The sequence below is a fragment of the Acinonyx jubatus genome, chromosome F2 (assembly GCF_027475565.1).
Source record: "Acinonyx jubatus isolate Ajub_Pintada_27869175 chromosome F2, VMU_Ajub_asm_v1.0, whole genome shotgun sequence".
Taxonomy (NCBI): Eukaryota; Metazoa; Chordata; class Mammalia; order Carnivora; family Felidae; genus Acinonyx; species Acinonyx jubatus.
The window spans coordinates 38,986,025-39,007,102 of record NC_069394.1 but is presented as its reverse complement, the minus strand read 5'-3'; the positions used below and the strand labels follow the sequence as shown (position 1 = coordinate 39,007,102).

The following is a 21,078-nucleotide window of genomic DNA, read 5'->3' as shown; positions in this document are numbered from 1 at the left end:
TCATTGGAATACAGCCACACTCAATTTATTCATCTGTGGCTGCTTTTGTACAAAATTGCACTGTTTTGTAGTTGCAGCAGAGATGATACGGCCCACAAAGCCTAAAATATTTCCTGTCCCTTTATTGAAAAAGTTTACTGACTTTTGAATAGACCAGATCTATAATTTTATATATGTGGAAATAAGACTCAAAAGATAATGAGTGAAACGTTTTGAGATTACACTACTAATTGGTGGTGAGAGTGCAAATACAGTTTAGTTCCCCATATTCCTGCTTTCATTCCATGAGTTTTTGTTGGAGGAACTGATACCCTGGGTGAGATCAGAAAATTTATTTGTGGTACAGGCTTTTGTTTATAGGTTCATTATCATATTACAAAACACAGTTATTAGAGATAGTAGCACATCAAGTCTTACAACATGGCTGTACGGAAACCTATTAAAGTTGGGTCAGGGGGTAGCATTTGATTGTAGTATATGCTGTTTCTTGAGTATAAATCTTTGATTTGACCCTCCAAGCAGTTTGATAACAAGATTCTTTTTGTTACCTGTGCAGCCGAATGGACGGACGGTTGAAGTGGCTGACGAGGAAGTTGTCCGAACTCCTCGAAGTATAACAGCAAAGCAGCCCTTAGAGACAGATAAAAAAAATGAAAAGGTAAGTTTGGGAACATATGAAATTATATGCAAGTCTCTTAATAAAGAGAGTGACATATATAAAAATGATGTTTTTCTGTTTCACAAAATTGTATGTATGCTTCCCCATTTAAGGACAACTGAAAATATGAATTTATCATAGCAGATGGGTGGTAAAGGCGTAAGTAAGTTGTTTTGTTTTTTTTACTTTTAAAAGGAAGGATGTATCACCAAATATTTTTAAACATGCTGTGGCAGTATTAAATATTCACTTTACCAAAACAGTTTTATTTATGACTTGAACGTTTTTTATAGGAGTAAGGTTGCAGGTATGTAACACCCTCTTATTTGAAAACAGGATTGTATTATCTTTGTTAATAGTACACTTCTGACATAAAAAGCTTACCAACTTGTTCGATGGTATTAAGTGTTGAAATAGATTTCTGTTCTGATGGAGACATAATTGTCTACTTATTAGACATTTTGAGTTTGTTGAATAAAAAAGAATGTTCTGTGCACTCTTAAGTTTTCAAAGAAGACAATCTGTCATACCCCATAAATGGTACATTCCTGGGGTTTTATTCAGTTTTCAGTGTTAGAACTGACCCATTTTTTATTTGACTTAGGCAGAATGTAAAAAGGAACTGTTAACAGTGGGTTGTCCTGCTGTGGGAGAGAAACTTCTCATTTAAGTCCTTTCGATACATTTAATACTTGTGCTCTTCCACTCCCTTTTTAAAACCCTGTGCATGCATAACTCCTTTTTAACAAAGAAAGACAGACCAAAAAATAACAAAAGGTAGATAAGTGGTTTCTAGAAACCAGAATGCGACAATTCCAGTCCTATAGAATAATAGTATGAAATGGTTGCTACACTTTCTTAACGCTTACAGTTTTTAAAGTGTCTTTGAAGAATTGGCAAGATCCGTTCTCCTCCGTAACCCAGTAAAATTGGTCTAGGTTCAAGATGGCTGCAGGTAGGATGGCGTAAATTGAAGAATAGTTGTGGGCAAAAGTTAAATTTATGCCTGATTTTGCCTTTGGCAGAAAAATAAATAGGAAATAACTTGTATTAACAAGTAAGCATACAATTTCAGGATTGTAAATTTAAAGTGTGAATAGTTTATATGTCTAATACATATTTGTACTCCTTCCCTATAATATTTCCTTGTTTCTGGATTTTCTTCCTACTAGTGAGCATTTTATGCTTGTTCCTTTTTCCACTCCCTGAATTATCCTGAAATATTTGTAGTTGGAATAATTGATGAACTGCCATTCATCTCTGATTGGTTAATCATATATAGATCGGGTGTAGGAAGATGAAAAAACCACAGTTTAGAGTTTATAATCATTCTGAAATTTCTTATGTTAGGAAATAATTACAATAATTGACATTTTAAATATCTGTAAAATGGCAGGCACTATGCAAAGTGGGGTGTGTGTATAATGTATGAATGTATGTACATATATCTTGTAGGGACAAAGTACATATCGGGTGTGCTTTTAAGACTTTATAGAATATTTATCCATGTTATTTTATTTATCCTCATAAGAGCACAGAGGAGGTGGTATTATACCTATCTTACAAATAAGAAACCTGAGGCATAAGTTATCTAAGCTATTAGATGTAGTCAGTTCTAACCCAGACCAATCTGACTTCAAAGTCTGTGCTTTTTACTGCTGTGTATTATTTCTGATCCTTTCATAAACTCTAGCAGGCAGGTAGTAACCGCCCCATTGTACAAATAAGGACTCTCAGCATGGAGGGATTTTGCAGTTTTACTCAGCGCACAGTTTCTGAGCTAGGATTTGAATCCAGCTCATTCTGGTGCCAAAGTCCATGCGTTTTTCAATCACTTGACAGTACTGCCTCCTTTCAGTTGCTGTTGCTTTTTCAGAACAAAACTTCTGCCTTTGGTTTGCTGTCTACTTGGTTAGGCTTTTTGCATAATAGTAAATGCTACAGCTCATGGCTAGTGTTTCTTTTTGCTGTCTGCATCTTGAATTTATGCTTTTTAACTTGGTTTAGCACAAAAGACTTTATTTCAGTTCATTTTTTATGCTATTGCACTGTTTTTGCATGTTGTAAATATGTGTTTTAAGGCTTTTTATTACTTTCTTTCTAAAAAGGCTTCTCTTAGATCTACTTATGTACCTTAATATGCATCATTGTATGTTTGTTTTTCTCTCAGAGCCACATCTAAGCACTCTAAGCTGTGATATTGAATACCTTGCCCTGTCACTTGAGTAATAAGCCTTAGAAGTAAAACATTGTCTAAAAACCACGCATGACAAGAGTTATAGATCTTGTGTCTATAAAGCAAGTTAAACTACCATAGTTTTCTAGGTCTTTATTTGGCTGTGAAGGTCAATACTTCATTGATACTGGTCTCTAGTAGAGTAGACCTAGGACCATTAGCTGGCTGAATGCATTGTGCTATTGGATGCTGAAGAGAATAAGAATGGAAGAAGTACTTACTCTCAGAAAGACTGCAGTCTAGTTAAGGAAAGGCAAGCACAGGAGAAGATACCAGGTAACAAGACTTTGGGTGCCAGATATTCACAGGAATAAGATTATCCAATTTGGGTGGCCAGAAAGAATTGACAATTGGACTCTTAAGGCTAGGGATGGTATTTTAGTAAGTAGAAGTGGGGAGGCCAGCTTTGGCAAGTGAGAGAGAAACAAATGGACACAATCAGACATTATTCAGCTGAAACAAAAGAAGATATTCTTAATGGAAAGCTCTCGATAAGTTTGACTGGTCAAGGTGGGGGTGGGGTATGATAAAAATAGATATGTTTAGCTGGCAGCAACGTTTATGATTAACAGGTCAGGCTTGTGAGTGATTATGAGGATTTGAATTAAGATAGAAGTGTAAAGATTGTTAGAGAAACAACAGAAACCAAAATGTATAAAATTTGGTCACAAATTTGTTTATGTTCAGAATGAAGTCAATGGTGTCCTACTGAAATATCATTCATTTTAAGTATTAATAAGCTCTTACATTTTTATGTTGCTACATAATACAAAATATTTTCACCTCTTTTGACCCTGTTGACTAAGTCTTGGTTGAGGAAGGAGAGGGGTACTATCATTTTTTTTTTTTTTAATACAGCTCATTAAAAAGAGTTTAGTGGATTGCCCAGCATCACATACCTAGTAAATAATGCTCCCTCAATTTCACGGAGGCAGCTGTTCTCCAAGTGTGGTTTGTGGACCCCTGGGATGGGGTCCCAGGGACCCTTTTGTTGGGCCCTGGGGGATGAAACTATTTTCATAATAATTAGGACATTTGCCTTCTTCACCATGTTGATAGTTGCACTAATGGTGCAGAAGCAATAGCAAGTAAAACTGCTGGCTTCCAAGCACAAATCGTGATGGTGACACCAAACTACTAGTAACCGTATTCTTTATGCAATCCACTCATAGTTAAAAAAAAAAAAAAAATGCTAGTTTCACTTAAGAGTATTCTTAATGAAGCTATAAAAATGATCATTATTAATTTCATTAAATCTTGACCTCTGAACACATGCTTTTTAATTATTTTTCATGATGAAATAGGAAGTATACCTACAGTATGCTGTGTACTGAAGAACAGTGGTTGTCTTGAGGAAGAACATTTGTACAATTGAGTTGCAACCTAGACTAGTTACTGTTTTTACGTGAAAGAACAGCTGATAGATACCAATGGTTATTTAGACCTGGGTACTTGCAGACATTTTCTCAAAAATAATTAAAATGATCCTGTTACTTCAAGGAAAAGAATACTTAGTATTTGTTGCAAATGATACAATGATTTGTTTCTGAGTGAAAATTAGAAATCTGGAAAATTTGTATCTGCCACCATTAGCTTGACAGCATCCCTGTGCTTAAAGAATATCTGATGAGATCAGTTGTGATATTCACAAATGTGATTTTTAAAAATACTGTATACAGTGGAATGTTTTAACATCTTAGAAGATGTGTGTAACTCACTGAACCAGTATTTTCCAGGTGACCAGTACTTGCATGTTACAAAATCAGACAACTGTGAAAGTTTCATTAAATGCACAAGGTAGACCAATAGAGTGTGGAAAGTTCATTGATGCACTTTCAAATTCCATGTTGCAACAATTTTTAAGAAACTACCACTTGACAAGTTTCAGCATAATACTTTCCCCTACCTCTACCTAAAGTTCCTTGTGACTTCCCATTGCTCTTACTCTACAACCTTGAACATAACCTAAAGGTCCTGCCTGTGATACAGGTCTCTGTTCCTACCCCTCACCCTGTTTAAGTCTACGCTCATTGGTTTTCTTTCTTTTTTGTTAAGCAGCTTTATTTTGAGATATACCACAAAATGTATTTCATATAAGTGTATGATTTTAGTTGTATTGCAGAATTGTACGGCTCTCGCCATAGTCTAGTTTTTGAACATTTTCCTCTGCCCACTACCAGTAACGCCCCATTTTCTCCTTTTCTTCTTAGTCCCAGCCCCCGTCAACCACTAACCTTTGGTGTAATGTCAAAGGATATCACAATTATCTGAAAAAGCAAAAAACAACAACAACAAAACTATTAAAACAATCCTTTTAAGGGCGCCTAGGTGGCTCAGTCGGTTAAGTGTCCGACTTTGGCTCAGGTCATGATCTCGCAGTTTGTGAGTTCGAGCCCTGCATTGGTCTCTGTGCTGGAAGCTCAGAGCCTGGAGCCCGTTTCAGATTCTGTGTCTCCCTCTCTGACCCTCCTCAGAGCTCTCTCTCTCGCTCTGTCTCTCTCTCTCAAAAATAAATAAACATTAAAAAAATAAAAACCAATCCTTTTACCTGGGGCACCTCGGTGGCTGAGTCAGTTGATTATCCAACTCTTGATTTCGGCTCAGGTTATGATTCCAGGGTCGTGGTATCCATGCTGGGTGTGGAGCCTGCTTGAGATTCATTCTCTCTCTCTCTCTTCCTCTTCCTCCCTCTCTCTCCCTCTCCCTCTCTCCCTCCCATCCTCCCCACCCCCCACCTACCCCTCTGCCACTCTCCCTGCTCTCATGCACACTCTGTCTCTCAAAAAACAAACAAAAAAAAAAATCCAGGGCACCTGGGTGGCTCAGTTGGTTCGAGTGTCCAACTTCAGCTCAGGTCATGGTCTCATGGTTCGTGAGTTCGAACCCCCACATCAGGCTCACTGCTGTCAGCCTGTCAGCGAGGAGCTGGCTTCAGATCCTCTGTCCCCTCTCTCTGCCCCTCCCCCACTTGCACTCTCCCACAATTAGTAAATATTCTTAAAAAGTCTTAAAGATCCTTTTTCCAATTATATATCTGTGTGTATATAGTCAGATTTTCTTCACATGCTTTAAATAACGTATCACAGTAAAATTAAATGCAAAAGGAGGTATGCGAATCTAGCTATCTTTTATGAAGTCAGACATTAAAGATATTTGCAAACTGTAGAACATACCAACCGTGCTGCTCACTAAAATGTTTATTTGTTTGTTTTGGAAAATACAGTTATTTATATAGGTGTAATTAAACAGTATGTAATTAGTCTATTATTATTTTGAAATAAATTAATATATTAAATAATATCTTAGTTTAAATTTATAGTATGTTAGATACCAGTAGATACAACTCATGTAAACAAAGGCTCTTTGATATCTTTGGTCTGTTTTAAGAGTATCCTATAACCAAGAAGTTTGAGAACCACTATTCTAGGAGTGATCAGTGTTTAGAAGACCATAGACAAACTTATTCCAAGGCATCATAGATTTTAAACAACTGTAAGGTATAGTAGCTCTTAGCAAAACAGAGAACACTGCGTGCCCAGTGAATTTACATGCATTTGTGTTTTACCTTCCATAATACGTCTTAGAAACAATAGTCTAAAATCAGGGATTGGCAAACCATGACCATTGGCCATATGTAGCTCTCTGCCTATTTTTTGAAAGTTTATTGGAATGCAGCCACACTTATTTATTGTCTGTGGCTGCATTTATATTACAACAGCAAAGTTGAGTGGTTGCAATAGAGACCTTATAGTCTGCAAAGCATAAAATATTTATTGTCTGGCTTTTTTTTGCTGAACACCTCTTTTAAACTTCTAATACAATCTCTTGGATTCATTAAAATATTTCATTATCTGGAATGCTTTGAATCTGATTATGTAGGTCTTGGACTCTTGACCTTTTGGGCTCCTTGTGCCATAGAATCTATAGCTTCATGATTCTTGGGTTCCATCCAAGAATTAGTAGTTTCAGTGCCCCCTTTGAAGGTAAACACAGTAGTTTGCATCAAAGAGGGAATATCTTACGAGAGAAACCTCATTTTTGCCCCCTAGACTTTTCTGTCTAAACTCCTGACAAATAGCAGAAAGGAGACCAGAACCAGGACTTCTCCTCTAGCCCATCATTTTCCCATGATGCTGTAGTTGAATGAGGCAAGTGGGAGTGGCAAGAGGAGATTGAAATAGAGTGAGAAAATGAATTTGGCTTTAAACATGCTAAGATTGAGGTAATAAATGGAGTCTCCAAGTGGAATTAATTTATTAAGCTGTTGGAAATTTGAGAACCATGTCTGGGAAAGAGTTTGGGGCTAGATAAAATTCTTAAGAAAGGTTTCTTGTAAATTTTTTTTAAGGTTCTGGGTTGGTAGTCATGCCGCTTGTGTGGTGTACCATAATTCGTGAGCTCACACCAAATGTATTTAAATAATTTAATGGCTTGCATAAGTGTTCAAGTATACAAATAGAGTAGCTCAGAGGTTTTATTTTGGGGGCAATGAGAGTTGGGCAGACAGGACCATATATAACGCAATTTATTTTTAGGCTCTTTTACTGATTAACCAAATAACTGCTGTCTGCAAGGTGTATTATTTTAGGAACTAGGAATATAACGATTGATAAAACAGGATAAAATGGGAAAAGGGATGACTAAAATAAAGCAAATATATTCTCTAATGGTAGGTGGTGGTAAGTGCAGTGAAAGAAAATCTAACTAACAAGGGTAAGGAGGAAGGTAAAGTACAGGTTGTGGGTACTTCCCTTCATCTACAATCCTACTCCTTCCTTACATTCAGGGAAATGTATCAGACTAGTAGTGGGTGGAAAAATCTTGGCTGTAGTTTAAATTATACCACCACCACCACCACCACCCTGAAAAGCAGGAAAATCTGCTGGAACTCCCTCTACTTTTAAAAAGGTTTGTGACACTTTTTGTAATTAATCTCATCCTTACATCATGTCACCAAGTTACCAAGATTAAGAACTGTTGGTATAGATAGTTCAGAGAAATGTAAATAATATGTTCTTTGGACCATCCATCCTTTGCCATTTATGCCTTGTTCATCTATATGTTTGAGACAAGTGAGAAAAATAAATAGTGCTGAATGTGGAGCAGTATAAAATAGGGACTTACCATATTTGTTTAGGCAAAAGGTGGATGAAATTGATCCTAAAGCAGTAGTTTTCAGACTTTTCAAGAGGCAGTTGCTTAGTTTTCAAAATGATGAACTTCACTGACCGCTTTTAATTTTGTCAGGTATGTACATTTTTAAAATCACTGTCACCATTACAAAAAAGAAAAATTTTGACCCAATGGAAATAGAACAAAAGTCTCAGAAAACAGAATAGTTACTGCCATGAGTTAGGGGGAAATCTTACACACTAGCCACTTACCTGCAGACTAAAGTATCATAGCATCCATTTCTAACCTTTAGGTTAGATCCCAGGGTTGTGAGATGAAGCCCCACTTTGAGCTCCACACTGAGCCTGGAGCCTGCTTGAGACTCTCCCTCTCTCTGTGCCCCTCTCCCTCGCTCATGCTCTCTCTGTTTCTAAAATAAAATAAATTATTTGTCTGTTACTTGTGAAAATTCTCATATCTGCACAATTTAACAGCTTGGGAGCAGTTTCCTAACAGAAGCATAGCAGCCCAGATTTTGGAGCATGCTTATCAAATCCCAGCTCTGACACTTAATAATGAGGTGATCTTGGGGTTGGTTAGTTAATCATTCTGTGCCTTCTTTTCTCATCTGTAAAGTGGAAGTAATAACATCTGCCTCATAGAATTCTTTTGAAACCTGACTGGGTTAATTAGGAAGATCTATATAAGTGATAGTGATATAACCAGTTAAAACAAAAACAAACTTTTTTTAAGTCTTTTTAGTGGATCCATTTGTTAAAAATACCAAAGTAAAAAACCATCAGATTCGATTGCAGGAACCGCTGGTGTTGAGGAAGATTAACTTTTACTAGTTAGATTTCCACAAAAACCTTTGCATACTTAGAGGATGAGGTTGAAAAATTAGTGTCATGTTTTGACAAGCATGGCCTTCGTTTAAGTGAATCTCTATACTTTTGTCAAGTATGATAGTTATTAAAAGTATTAAAGTATCAAAATACATGAATTGAGAAGCTTATTCAAAAATAATGAAGCATGTTCGGTCATATTGCTGTCACTAAAAAATAGTTGTTTTACAAATGTATATACACTGTCAGGAGGGTGTGTATAAAATTTACAAAGAAACAATCTTGGGAGTGTATGTCTAGCACATCGTAGGGATTTAATAAATCTTGATTGCATGACAGCCATTAGGAGAGGTTAACTAGCTCCATGGTAGAGGCTGACAAAGAATAGGAGGGAAGAACGTGGTAACAAAGGAGCTGGCACTTTGTATTTGCATTTTCCTTCAAAAGCGTTCACTGTAGTGGAGCTGCCCACAAGTAAGATGTTTACGTCAGTAGGACGGCTAAGGCAAATAGTAGCATGAATGCATATTTGTGTTAAAGCTTTTTATAAATACGTTATTAAGTCTTGTCTGGGTAAGCATTATTCTTTGGTTAGTTACTTAACTAAAATCAAACAAGACCTAAGCCTAAATCAAGGTAGTCTGTCTTATTTTTCTGCAGATTTCATTTTAGTGACAAATCACAGTATATTTCAGTGTGAATATAACTTCTCCCCTTTTTTCATACTTTCTCTCCTTTAAAGTCTTATGTATGCTTATGTATACTATTTTGTAGTTAGTCTGCTTTCACATCTTCTTTAATCTTTAAAAGAACCTTATGTGGGGATGCCTGGGTGGCTCTCGTTTGGGCGGCTGACTTTGGCTCAGGTCACGATCTTACTGCTCGTGGGTGGGTTTGAGCCCCGCATCGGACTCTGTGCTGACATCTCAGAGCCTGGAGCCTGCTTCAGATTCTGTGTCTCCTTCTCTCTCTGCCCCTCACGTGCTCATGCTCTGTCTCTCTCTCCTTCAAAAATAAATAAATAAACATAAAAAAAAAAAAGGAACCTCATATGAGGTTAGGAATTTTTGTCCCAAATGGCAGTTGGGGAAAGGGGTTTAGAGACACTTAGCCCAAAATTGCATAAGTAATACATGATTAAATTTGTAGAGTTCAATGTAGAGTGACAGGATAGCAGAGTATTTGTGAGGGCAGGATCTAGAGTCAGAACTGAATTTTAGTTCTGGATTTACCACTTAATAACCCTCTTGTCTTAAGCTATTTATATAATCTCTTATGGCCTCTGTTTTCTTATCTGTAAAATGGAGGTACTTAACTTTAGTTAGTTCCTGTAGGTCTGTCTGTACGGTCCAATGTGGTAGCTACTTAATGGCTATTTAGCGTTCCTTCTCATACTATTAATAACTTTTTATATTCATTACCTTTTGAAATGTATTTGGGGTATATTGAGTTAACGTATATTAAAATTAATGTGACCTCTTTCTTTCATCTTTTTGACATCTGTATGCTAGAAAACTTTAAATTACAAACATGGCTTGTATTATATTCTATTGTACAGTGCTGCTCTAGACCAGGGATGGGCAAACTCTGGTCCCCCAGATCAGCCAGAGGCCTATTTTGGTAAATAAAATTGTGTGGAAACACAGTCACAGCCATTCAGTTACATATTGTATATGGCTACTTTCATGCTACAGCAGCAGGGTTGTAAGATCACTATGTATAGAACTATATGCGCCTTGGAAAGCCTAAAATATTTATGATTTGATACCTTATAGAAAAAGTTTGCTGACCTCTACTTCAGGCTATAACTGAAAAATGCTCAATGTGTTATCTTGAGTGGGTGTGAGAGACAGACAGTCGATAGAAAGTAGATTGGTCGTAGATGCTAGTGGGAAAAAGGTGGTGGGGACACCGACTGGTCATTGGTACCACGTTTCTTCTTCGGGATGATGAGAGTGTTCTGGAATTAGAAAATGGTGGCAGTTGTACGACCTTGAATCTACTAAAATCCACCGAACTGTACGGTTTAAAGAGGATAAATATTATGGTATGTAGATGATACGTCAATTTTTGTGAAGTAGATATGAGCCTGGTTTGGTAGATGTCATAAAGCAGTACATGAAACATGATACATGTTAATGAGAACATGGAAAAAAACAAGTACAGATCAACTACAGGGAACATAAAAAGTTTGTTATGAATAGTTGCTTATATACTCCTGTTGTCAAAGAATTTTTAATCACTCTTAAGAGCTGTCATTTATTGCTTACTCAAACTATCATTTACTGCTTTACCCATAAAGAAAAAAAAACTTAGTATCAAGATATGATCTTTTTTCTGGTGGTATACTTAACTTGAAGATAATAAGATATACATAGCCAATCTCAGTTAAAAGAGTGAATATAGATTATAAGTAAAATCAATATTTGATGAATATTAGCACTTTCCTGGAAGCACTAATCTAAATATAGAAATCGTGGCTTTACCAAGTTTTAATGAGCAGCTTCTGAGAGGAGAAAATAATATTAACAGAATGGAATTGGAAGGCTGTTTCAAAATAACCCACATCTTGTATGTGTGTAGGTATTTTTTTTTTAATGAATTACTAAATACCTACCATATGCAAATCCTAGGTATTTTCGCATTGCTTTGAAACTGACAAAATATTAACTGCTTTGTCTGGTTGACTCTCTAATTTGTTATACAGCAGGGTATTCCAGCAATCTGCTTTATAAAATCCAAAAGCCACTAATCAGTGCATCATTTTCTTTCTCAACGCTAGCAATATTTTTTTAATTTTATTGCTCTGAAAACACCATATTATACTGCCTTATTTGTGATGGAAGTTAGGATAGCATGTTTTTAAGGGCACAGACTTTGAAGCCAGATAGACCTATTTCCTAATTTGACTCTACCACTTACTAACTTAATGTGACCCTAGATAGCCAATTTCATATTTAACATCTCTAAGTCTGCGTTTCCTCATCTCTAAAATGGGAATAATACCTTCCCTAGTGAGTTTTTTTAGGGAATAAAGAAGAAAATCAGTGCAAAGTACTTAGCATGTAGTAACCACTCAATAAATTGTACCCTCCTATTATTATTGCCATTTAATGTTAAGTTCTTTTATCAGACATTAAATTTTTTTGGTTGTCAGCATCATACATTTCATTATGTATTTTACTGACTCCTACCTTTTCAAAAACAATGAAATATTAAGTAACATTCTATTTTGCTTTCAGTCAAAGAAAAATAAGAAGAAATCAAAGTCAGATGCTAAAGCAGTGCAAAACAGTTCACGCCATGATGGAAAGGAAGTTGATGAAGGTACTTGAGCAAGTGAAAGGACTATAGAAACATTCTTAATCCTTTTTTACCAAGGTGGATTATATAAAAGCTGCATTTGTGTTGCTTAATCTTGTATCTAGCTTTTCTTTTTAGTAACTACAGACTTTAATGTACAGATTTGTGACATTGTTAGAAAACACTTTTTTTTTATTTAAGTGCGTTTCCTGAAGGGAACCATCTTCAAATTGAGGGTCTAGCTCAATATGTTGAGCAATTGTTTTGTCTTTGTTTCTTAGAACTATGGTTTTAATTTTTTCCCTATTCTTAAATACACTATCCCTAAAAGGTTGTGTACAAAATTCTTGAGTAAGCCCTTTATTGTCATCACCAAATAAATCCATTTATTAGTACTTATTTATAATACTCTCCTATCCCTTCTGTCTGGCAGGATAAAAAATATATATAAGATAACATATATTTATCATTTTTTTATAAATCATAGAGGACAGAGTTGATAAAAATTAGCAGAATAAATAATAATGACAGTTAGCTGCCTGAAACAACATACTGAGATTAAATTCTTAGGATAAGTTAATATCATCAGTACACTTGGTTTTTAGTTTACTATCATGATATTTTGTGTGCCCCCCCACCCCCCCCAAAAAAAAAACTGCAACTTTTTTCTTCCCCTTTACTGAATAACACTTTTTTCTCTGGGGCTATGTCAGGAGCCTGGGAAACTAAAATTAGTCACAGAGAGAAACGACAGCAGCGTAAACGTGATAAGGTGCAGACTGATTCTGGTTCATTGGATTCAACTATCCCTGGGATAGAAAATACCATCACAGTTACCACCGAGCAACTTACAACCGCATCATTTCCTGTTGGTTCCAAGAAGAATAAAGGTATATTAGTGGAACATAAGAGTCATACATCAAATCCAGCTCCTTTTAATCAGATGTACAAAATATCATTACGTCAAAAATTTGACTATTTTGAACAGCTTACATCATTGTGCTGATATACCCTTCTTCGTGAGAGCATTGTGGACCATGTATCGGTTTACCTGATAACCAGCAGTGTTACTCATTACATACCGCCTAATGAATGGCTTTTTAAATTAAAATTGCCTTTCTGCCTTGAGTCACATGAGAAAATGATGTTGCCTTTTTCCTTGTGTGCAATGCTTTGCCCCAGCTCTCTTACATCTCCATTTTTATAGTGGACAAGACATTTAAGTGGAATTATTTGTCACCATTCTGCATGTTGGATGCTTGCATTCCAAGATGAAACTAGCATGTTCTGGATAGTGCAGGCTCTGTCTTGGACTTCTTATCACCCCAACTTTTTGAGAATGCTTTGGTGTTTGATAAAGCTGGGCTGGAACTTCAGAGGTTGTGGAGCTAATGGTCTTCCCAAGTATTTCACATGCTCAGACTATCCAATATTGATGGCTTCTTAGTAGCTCTTTACATTGCCATCATTTTACCCTGGAAACATCAGTCTGCAGAGTGATACTGTTCAACTTGGGCATTGACTTTTCTTCCTTCACCTTTTTATTAATTGCCTCCCTACCCCACATTGTCTCTAGACCACTTTCTCAGCCTTTTACTTTTTTGCTTGATGACCTGCTGGAATTTATCGCTTTGGTGTAGCAACAACGTCTATTTATGCATTTTCACTATCCCATATTAGTCATGCTTTAACACTTCTGTTGGTGACCCCTTTTCACTGTCTTGGGCATGCTTTCCTTGCTGCACAATCCTGTGTCATGCTAGTTTTTTAATACATTGTGATCATTCTGCTTTTTAGTGTTGGAGAAATAGTATCTTTGTTGTAACATGTATTCGCACCTCTTGCCATATTTCCTAAGTCCTGGTCCCAAATACTGGCAGTGTTTTTAAGTTGGATGTGTTTGCTTCCAGGATTATTGAAAAGGCAGCTGGTATTGTTGAGAGGTGGCAAAGTTGAATCCAATTACAGAGCCCAGTTCTCCAGTTCTACTGAAAAGAATCTTGATAACCATTATTGAACAGCAGACTCTCCATATATTTGAGCAATTTTCCAGGTCCTATATTGCCATTTTAGTTGACTAAGAATATGGTAACTAAAGAACTCAGGTCCCTAAGGACATGTCATGTATGTTGTGGGTAAAACTGACTCTTTTGCAGTGTAAGAATTTAGTACTTGAAGCAATTTATTAAAAATAAGTGAAAATTAAATTGTGTGTTAACTCCTAATTTAATGTGCATAGTGGCCTGTTTAGTATTAAATAAATTTTATTTCTATTTCAACCAGGTGATTCTCATCTAAATGTTCAAGTTAGCAACTTTAAGTCTGGAAAAGGAGATTCTACACTTCAGGGTGAGAGAAATTACATGTAACTTAAATTGAAGGCCCATCAAAATAGAAACTTATATACATGTCTCTTTCCTCACATGAATGATACAGAAGGAAAAAAAAGGCTTAGAAATGATTTTTAATTACTAAAGTAATATAATCACAATCCAGACATTTTGGAAAATGGATAAAAAGAAAAATCATTCCCACTTCTAACAGGCTTTGGTATGTTCTAGTTGTTTCTCCCTCTCCCCCATATGTAAAAGCAATCTTTTAGTAACAGCTTATATGCAGTTTTTATTCTTGTTTGCATTGTGTAAGTCAATAGAGAAAAGAAGGATTTTGAGTGGGGGGGGGAGGACTTGGTTTTAATATATGGGATAAAAGACTTTACCCCTGTTTATTAAGGAAAAAAACCTTAATACCTATCATCGTTTAAACTGCTTCTTTAACAATATTAAATATTTTACAATAAATGGACTACAGTCTGAAGTTACCCAGTGCTCCACAATTAGAAAATATATTTTATGTACTCGTTTATGATAAAGATTGAATTAAATAGAGTAGTATATCTTACCTAAAAACTAAAAGTGTTGTAGTATACTATAAATTCAGAAATGAAAAAGCACCTTATTTCAGGCTTGTTTTAACTCTGTCAGCTTCCTTCATTCCCATGATTCTCAATCCTGGCTACACGTTACAGTCATTTAGGAAGCTTAGAAAAACACAACACAACACGTGCGTGCGTACATATATACACACATACATACTGATTCCTGGGCTCCACCCATAGAGCTTCTGATTTGATTTGATTTTTTTTCTTTAAAAAAAAATTTTTTTTTAACGTTTACTATATTATTGAGAGAGAGAGAGTGAGACAGAGCATGAGTGAGGGAAGGGCAGCGAGAGAGGGAGACACAGAACCCGAAGCAGGCTCCAGGCTCTGAGCTGTGACACAGAGCCTGACGCAGGGCCCGAACCCACAAACCAGGAGATTATGATCTGAGCCGAAGTCGGACGCCCAACCGACTGAGTCACCCAGGCGCCCCTGATTTTTTTTATTTTCTTAAGTAATCTCTATGCCAAACGTGGGGCTCAAACTTACAACCTCAAGATTAAGAGTCACATTTTTCACTGACCTGAGCCAACCAGGCACGCACCCCTCGAGATTCTGATTTTAATTAGTCTGGGTTGAGGCTCCATTGTCTACTTTTAAGAAAATTTTCAATTGATTTTAATGTGCAGCCAGGTTTTAGAATCACTGCCTTATACATTTTGTGTGTGTGTGTGTGTGTGTGTGTGTGTGTGTGTGTGTAAATATTTAAAGAAAGAACATAATAACTAAGGAGAAATCTTCATATTTTTAGTGGGTGAGTATACCGAGTATACCAGAATATGTGTTGTTTCCCTGTTTGCTCTTTTATACTTTCTTTGAGCAAGTCATTCTGCTGTTGAAAACATTATTAATATATAAAGTTCAAGCCTCCTCTTAGTTTTTAAACTAAAAGTCATCCGTGGTGGTCATGTCCCTTTTAAAAGTCTTCATTTTTATCTTTGAAGCTCAAGCTATTTAGAAGACAGTAGGGGAGAAAATGAGTGATAAATATAAACCAAGCAATTACAGAAATTTAATAATATCCCAGTTTTAATAAGGAGTCACATATCAGTTTTTAATCTTCTTTTCTTTTCTTTAAGTTTCTTCAGGAATGAACGAAAACCTCACTGTAAATGGAGGAGGCTGGAATGAGAAGTCTGTAAAACTCTCCTCACAGATCAGTGCAGGTGAGGAGAAGTGGAACTCTGTTTCACCTGCTTCTGCAGGCAAGAGGAAAAATGAGCCATCTGCTTGGGGTCAAGACACTGGAGATGCTAATGCAAATGGAAAAGACTGGGGAAGGAGTTGGAGTGACCGTTCAATATTTTCTGGCATTGGTAAGAAGTGTGAGAACATTTTAAGTTTATTTAAAATTGCTTATTCCTGGTACATTTTGAATTTTCCAGGAATGGAAAAAAAAATTCCATGAGTAGAAAAATTCGTAAAGCCATACAGAAATAATAGTAATAATTAACACATCTCATATCCTTTTTACATGGAGCAAAGTGGGAACTAAAAAGTAACTAATAGCAAATGTATTTTTTGCTCTCTCCGTCATGTTCTCATGTGCTTTCATCACATTTGATTGCCAGCGTAGCTAAGGACTGTAATTATATATGTTTAGTGATAAGTGTGATGTGTGATCAGACTTTTTGATTAATTTCAACAGTTCTGCTGTTGAGTGTAAATGAAAATGGTAAATAGAAGTAGTTTACAGTATTCATTTTTATACTATTTTATAGTCTGCAAAATGCCTATTTATAATTTTTCCCTTGATTTTAAAGATAAAGACCAGTAGTTGAGAAGCTTATTCTTGTTGAAAGTCATCAAATATAAAGCAGCGTAATTCCAATGTGTGTGTGTGTGTGTGTGTGTGTGTGTGTGTTATGGAAAAGAAATCCATGTTTTATATGGAAAACTGCAAAAAGAAAAGGAAAAACCCACTGTTACCACACCACACAATGGCAACCACTGTTTTTTTATATTTCTTTAATTTAATGGTCTTTTTTTTTTTCCTGTGTACAATATTTTACGTAATCCAAATTGGATATTCATTTTTATGTCCCCACAAACACACTTAATATTGTAATATAAACATTTTCCTTTTTGTAAGCATTTTTATTTAAAGTCCCTATAATACATTATGTAAGCATAGCATATAAATCATTTTTCTATTCCCATATTATCAAGAGAATTTTTTCCCTTTTTTAAGCATGTAAATGACATTGCATTGAATATATTTGTTTTTGGGTTATTTCTTTAGGATAGATTCTTGGGAGTGATGTTATTGGGTTAAAGGGAGTATGTGTACAGTGCTCTATGACATATTATCAAAGTATTTTCTAAGAGGGTAGCTTTGGTTTATACTGTCAGCGTTGGTAAGAGTGCCATTTATTATGTGCTGACCAAGATTGGGTATTCTTATTTTTAAAAATATTTTCTAACTTGATAAACAAAAAATACATAAATTGTTCAGTTAACTTTTTAAGATCACTAATGAGGTTGCATATTTTTTACAATTTTCTTGATCATTTCTATTTCTTTTATGAATTGTCTGTGTTCTTTGCCCATTTGTCTAATGGCCTCTTATTGTTTTTTGTTTTTTTTTTTAATCAAGTTGTAATTCCTTGTGCATTAAACATACACTCTTTTCTGTTGTGCTTGTTGCAGATACTTTTGTTAGTTTTATTTCTTATATTTGGGAGAGCAGTAGACACTAGAGTTTTTAGTGTTTAAGTAGGAAAAAAGACCTGTTTCTTCCTACATTATTTTTCCATCAGTTTCCATCAGTCTAGAAAGACTCCGGTTGACTAATGTCCCCAAGAAACAAACTTTAGATCGTTTACTGATAATTTTTCTCAAGCTCATTCTTCCTCTCTCCTGTACGATGTCCAGGAATTGTGTAGAAATATCAAAATTTGTTTGGAAGAAGTCATTCCCTAAATTCCCAGCCTCATTTCAACAATGAAGAAAGCATAAATGTCGATGCTGTAAAGCATCCTTTCATATTTAGCAAAAGATGGTAGTTTTATTGAGTAATGTTAAAAACCATGGCCTTACCAGATATTTGCAATTTACTTATAAAAGCTATGTAGCATTTTCATAATTAGGACATAAATTCGATGGTACTTAATGTTGCTACAGATAAAATTAAGCAGCAGATTAGAGTTCCCACCTAGATGGATTGGGACCTTTGTTGAAATTGAGAGGGAACTATATTAAATTGGGTTTGTAGTGAGTTACTAAGAAGAGACCGTTGTGACTGGCCTCAAGGAAGTGTATGTGCCTTAAAATACTCATTTATAGGTAAGAAATACCTTGAAAATGTTAAGGAAATAGTACAGTATAGTGGAATGAGTGGACTAGTTCAGACAGACCTATTTGGTGTGAATCCCATTCTCCCACATACTGGTTTTTATGGAAATTAGGTTAGTTCTTTAACTTGTATGAACCTCATATTTAAGTAGTTGTGAGGATTGGCTATAATGAATGTCAAGTACCAAGTTCAGTGCCTGACCCAAAGTTAAATAATAAGGTAGCTGGCTAAAGTGGAGAAAGGCATACATAGGCTTTGGAAATCAGCTTAAGTTTCAGTTATGGCTCAGCTGTTTTCTGGCTATCAGCAAGTCACTTAACTACTCTGAAATTTTGCCTAGCAGGGTTACCCTAAGGATTAGAAGTGGTTGATACGAAGTTTGGCAAATATAATAGACATTTAGTAAATGGTAGCTATTGCTATATTGTGGTCCTAATTACTAAGGTTATCTTTAAGATTGTTATCGTAGTTTAAATCTGTACATATCTTTCAACTTTTCTTTTGCAAATTGAAGGTTCCAAGTGACGTTCTTTATTTTAACAGCTGCTTGGTCTAGTGTGGATAGGGGAATGAATACCTCTGAACAGAATTCTGCTTCTTTTGCATCTCTCACACTTAACTCTGCTGTTTCTGGTATGTGAAAACAGTCTTTCATTTAGTTAACAAAAAAATTTCTGTTTAAATTCATTTTAGCTCTTGCTATTTGGAAAATAACCCAGAGTCAAGTGCTGCTATCAACATAAGTAATAGATATATAAAATAGCAGAGGCCTTAACAAAAGGGGGAGAAAGAAAGACCTAAATTTTTTCTGCAAGTGGCTCCTTTCTGTAGTGGAGATAGGAAGATTCTGTGACCTAACATAACTGAAAGTGCCTTGGCACACGGACAGGAACGCAAATAGAAGGCCTTCCTTCCCTTTAGGGTCACGATACTTTTCTGTTACTAGCATATTTCTGCCATGCTTCTACTTGCAGTTTGCCTTTTATTTCTGTTTGCCCTTTTATCTATTTTATTCATCATGAATTTTATAGCTAAGCCTTTCAGGTTATGTAGAACCTCACATAAGAACTCTACTTAGAGCATCTGTTGATGTAGAAAATACAGTATTACTAATAAACTGTTATCAATTCAGCAGTACTTAAGTGAATATGCCTGTTATTAATCATGTGGAAGTCATATGTACTTAACAAATACTACATAAATATGGGAGGTGTTAAGTTTGTAGCATTTGGTTCACGTCAGACTTCATGGACCCAGTGTACTAATTATGTAGCTCCACAGTGTCTGGAGTCACTAGAATAGCCGTTCGTAGGTTTTTTTCCATAAAGGGCACAATAATATTTTAGGCTTTGTGGGCCATACTGTCTCTGTGGAACCACTTAATTCGACATTGTAGCAGGAAGGCAGCCGGAGAGGATGCATAAACAGATGACTGTCTGATTTTGAAATATTATTTTGATTTTTTTTTCCCAGCCATTTGTAAATATAAAAACTGGTTTTGGCTCATGGGCCACACAAAAAAGTGAGTTTACCTTTGGCCCATGGGTCATAGTTTACCAACCTCTGGTCTCATAGACTGCATTTCAGTTCCAGAGATACAAATTAATTGCCTCTTTCATTTGATGACTTGGTGCAATGCAGATGCTATTCTCTTCATATATTCAGAGAAAGCAGCATTGGCGGCTAAAAAAACAGCAATAGTGTTACTTTAGTGCTTACTTTAGTAAGCAGTTAATATGCTAATTATATATGGATTTATAGGGCTATTCTACTTGTCAAAATTTATATTAAAAAGTATGTAACTTTGACTATATATCAAGCCATTATATTAAGAGTTATGGGCTGGTAAGTTAGAGGAAGGCTGCTAAGATAATCTATAACCAAGTGAAATGTGTAAGTTAGGAAGGACTTTCACAAGAGGACATGATTGTATGTAAGTCTTTTACACTAACAGGTTTTCTTAAGCATTTCTTTCTGTCCGTGGCTCTGAGTCCTAAGGGAGTATCAGAGTCTCCCAAGCTTTCCAGTACATATGGAAATTCTGATTGAGAAAGTCTGGGGTATAGATATCCCTGATAGATAACGAATTTATGGCTATAGAACAAGGGCTTTTCACCTGGCATCCATGAGTTTCTGAGCCCCCAAAATTATATGCAAAATTTTGTGTTATGTTCCGGGCAGTAGTCCGTCAGAGCTTTCATCAGATTGTAAGGACTCTGTGACCCCATTTTCTCCTTCCTCCCAAAAAAATGAAAACAGAAGAAATTCAGACAAAGGTAGACGCTTCTCTTTAAACACACCTGAACTTACCATGGTCTCTCGACCATCAGCACAACTCTCCTACCTCTGACTTCTCTCTGCCTCGCCTCTCTAGGTAATCATCTAGGTCTTTAACTTTTCCTTAGGCATAAGGTTCTAGCAAACCCAGACATTTTCTAGTTCTCTCCTTCGGGGCTCTCAGGATATAGGTGTGTACCCTTGAAACATTCAGGATTTCTTTTGTGCTTTATTATTTTTCATTGAGAACAAAAATAAAAGAACTTTTTTTGGATTTTTTTGAAATTTGTAGATACTCAGTTTGAAATACGTATTATAAAAGACAAAATACGTATTATAAAGACAAAAACTAGGGACAGAGTGTAGTTCTAATCCGTGAATTAGATCAAGTGATTATCATGCTTAATCTGA

The 21,078-nt window shown here is 35.8% G+C and overlaps 1 protein-coding gene across 5 annotated transcripts in view; it reads left to right on the top strand.

Annotated features, from left to right (window-relative positions):
* MTDH (metadherin) overlaps window positions 1–21,078 on the top strand; it is a 55,203-nt gene that overhangs the window by 12,714 nt on the left and 21,411 nt on the right. For 2 of the 5 annotated variants that reach the window (XM_027064167.2, XM_027064165.2), the window contains exons 2-6: window positions 557–658; window positions 12,094–12,178; window positions 12,868–13,044; window positions 14,438–14,503; window positions 16,175–16,411. In XM_027064167.2, the coding sequence (XP_026919968.1) occupies window positions 557–658; window positions 12,094–12,178; window positions 12,868–13,044; window positions 14,438–14,503; window positions 16,175–16,411 (667 nt within the window). Of the gene's footprint in view, window positions 1–556; window positions 659–12,093; window positions 12,179–12,867; window positions 13,045–14,437; window positions 14,504–16,174; window positions 16,412–18,933; window positions 19,024–21,078 lie in introns of all 5 variants that reach the window. The other 3 variants (XM_027064166.2, XM_015082012.3, XM_027064168.2) reach the window with 3 other exon arrangements.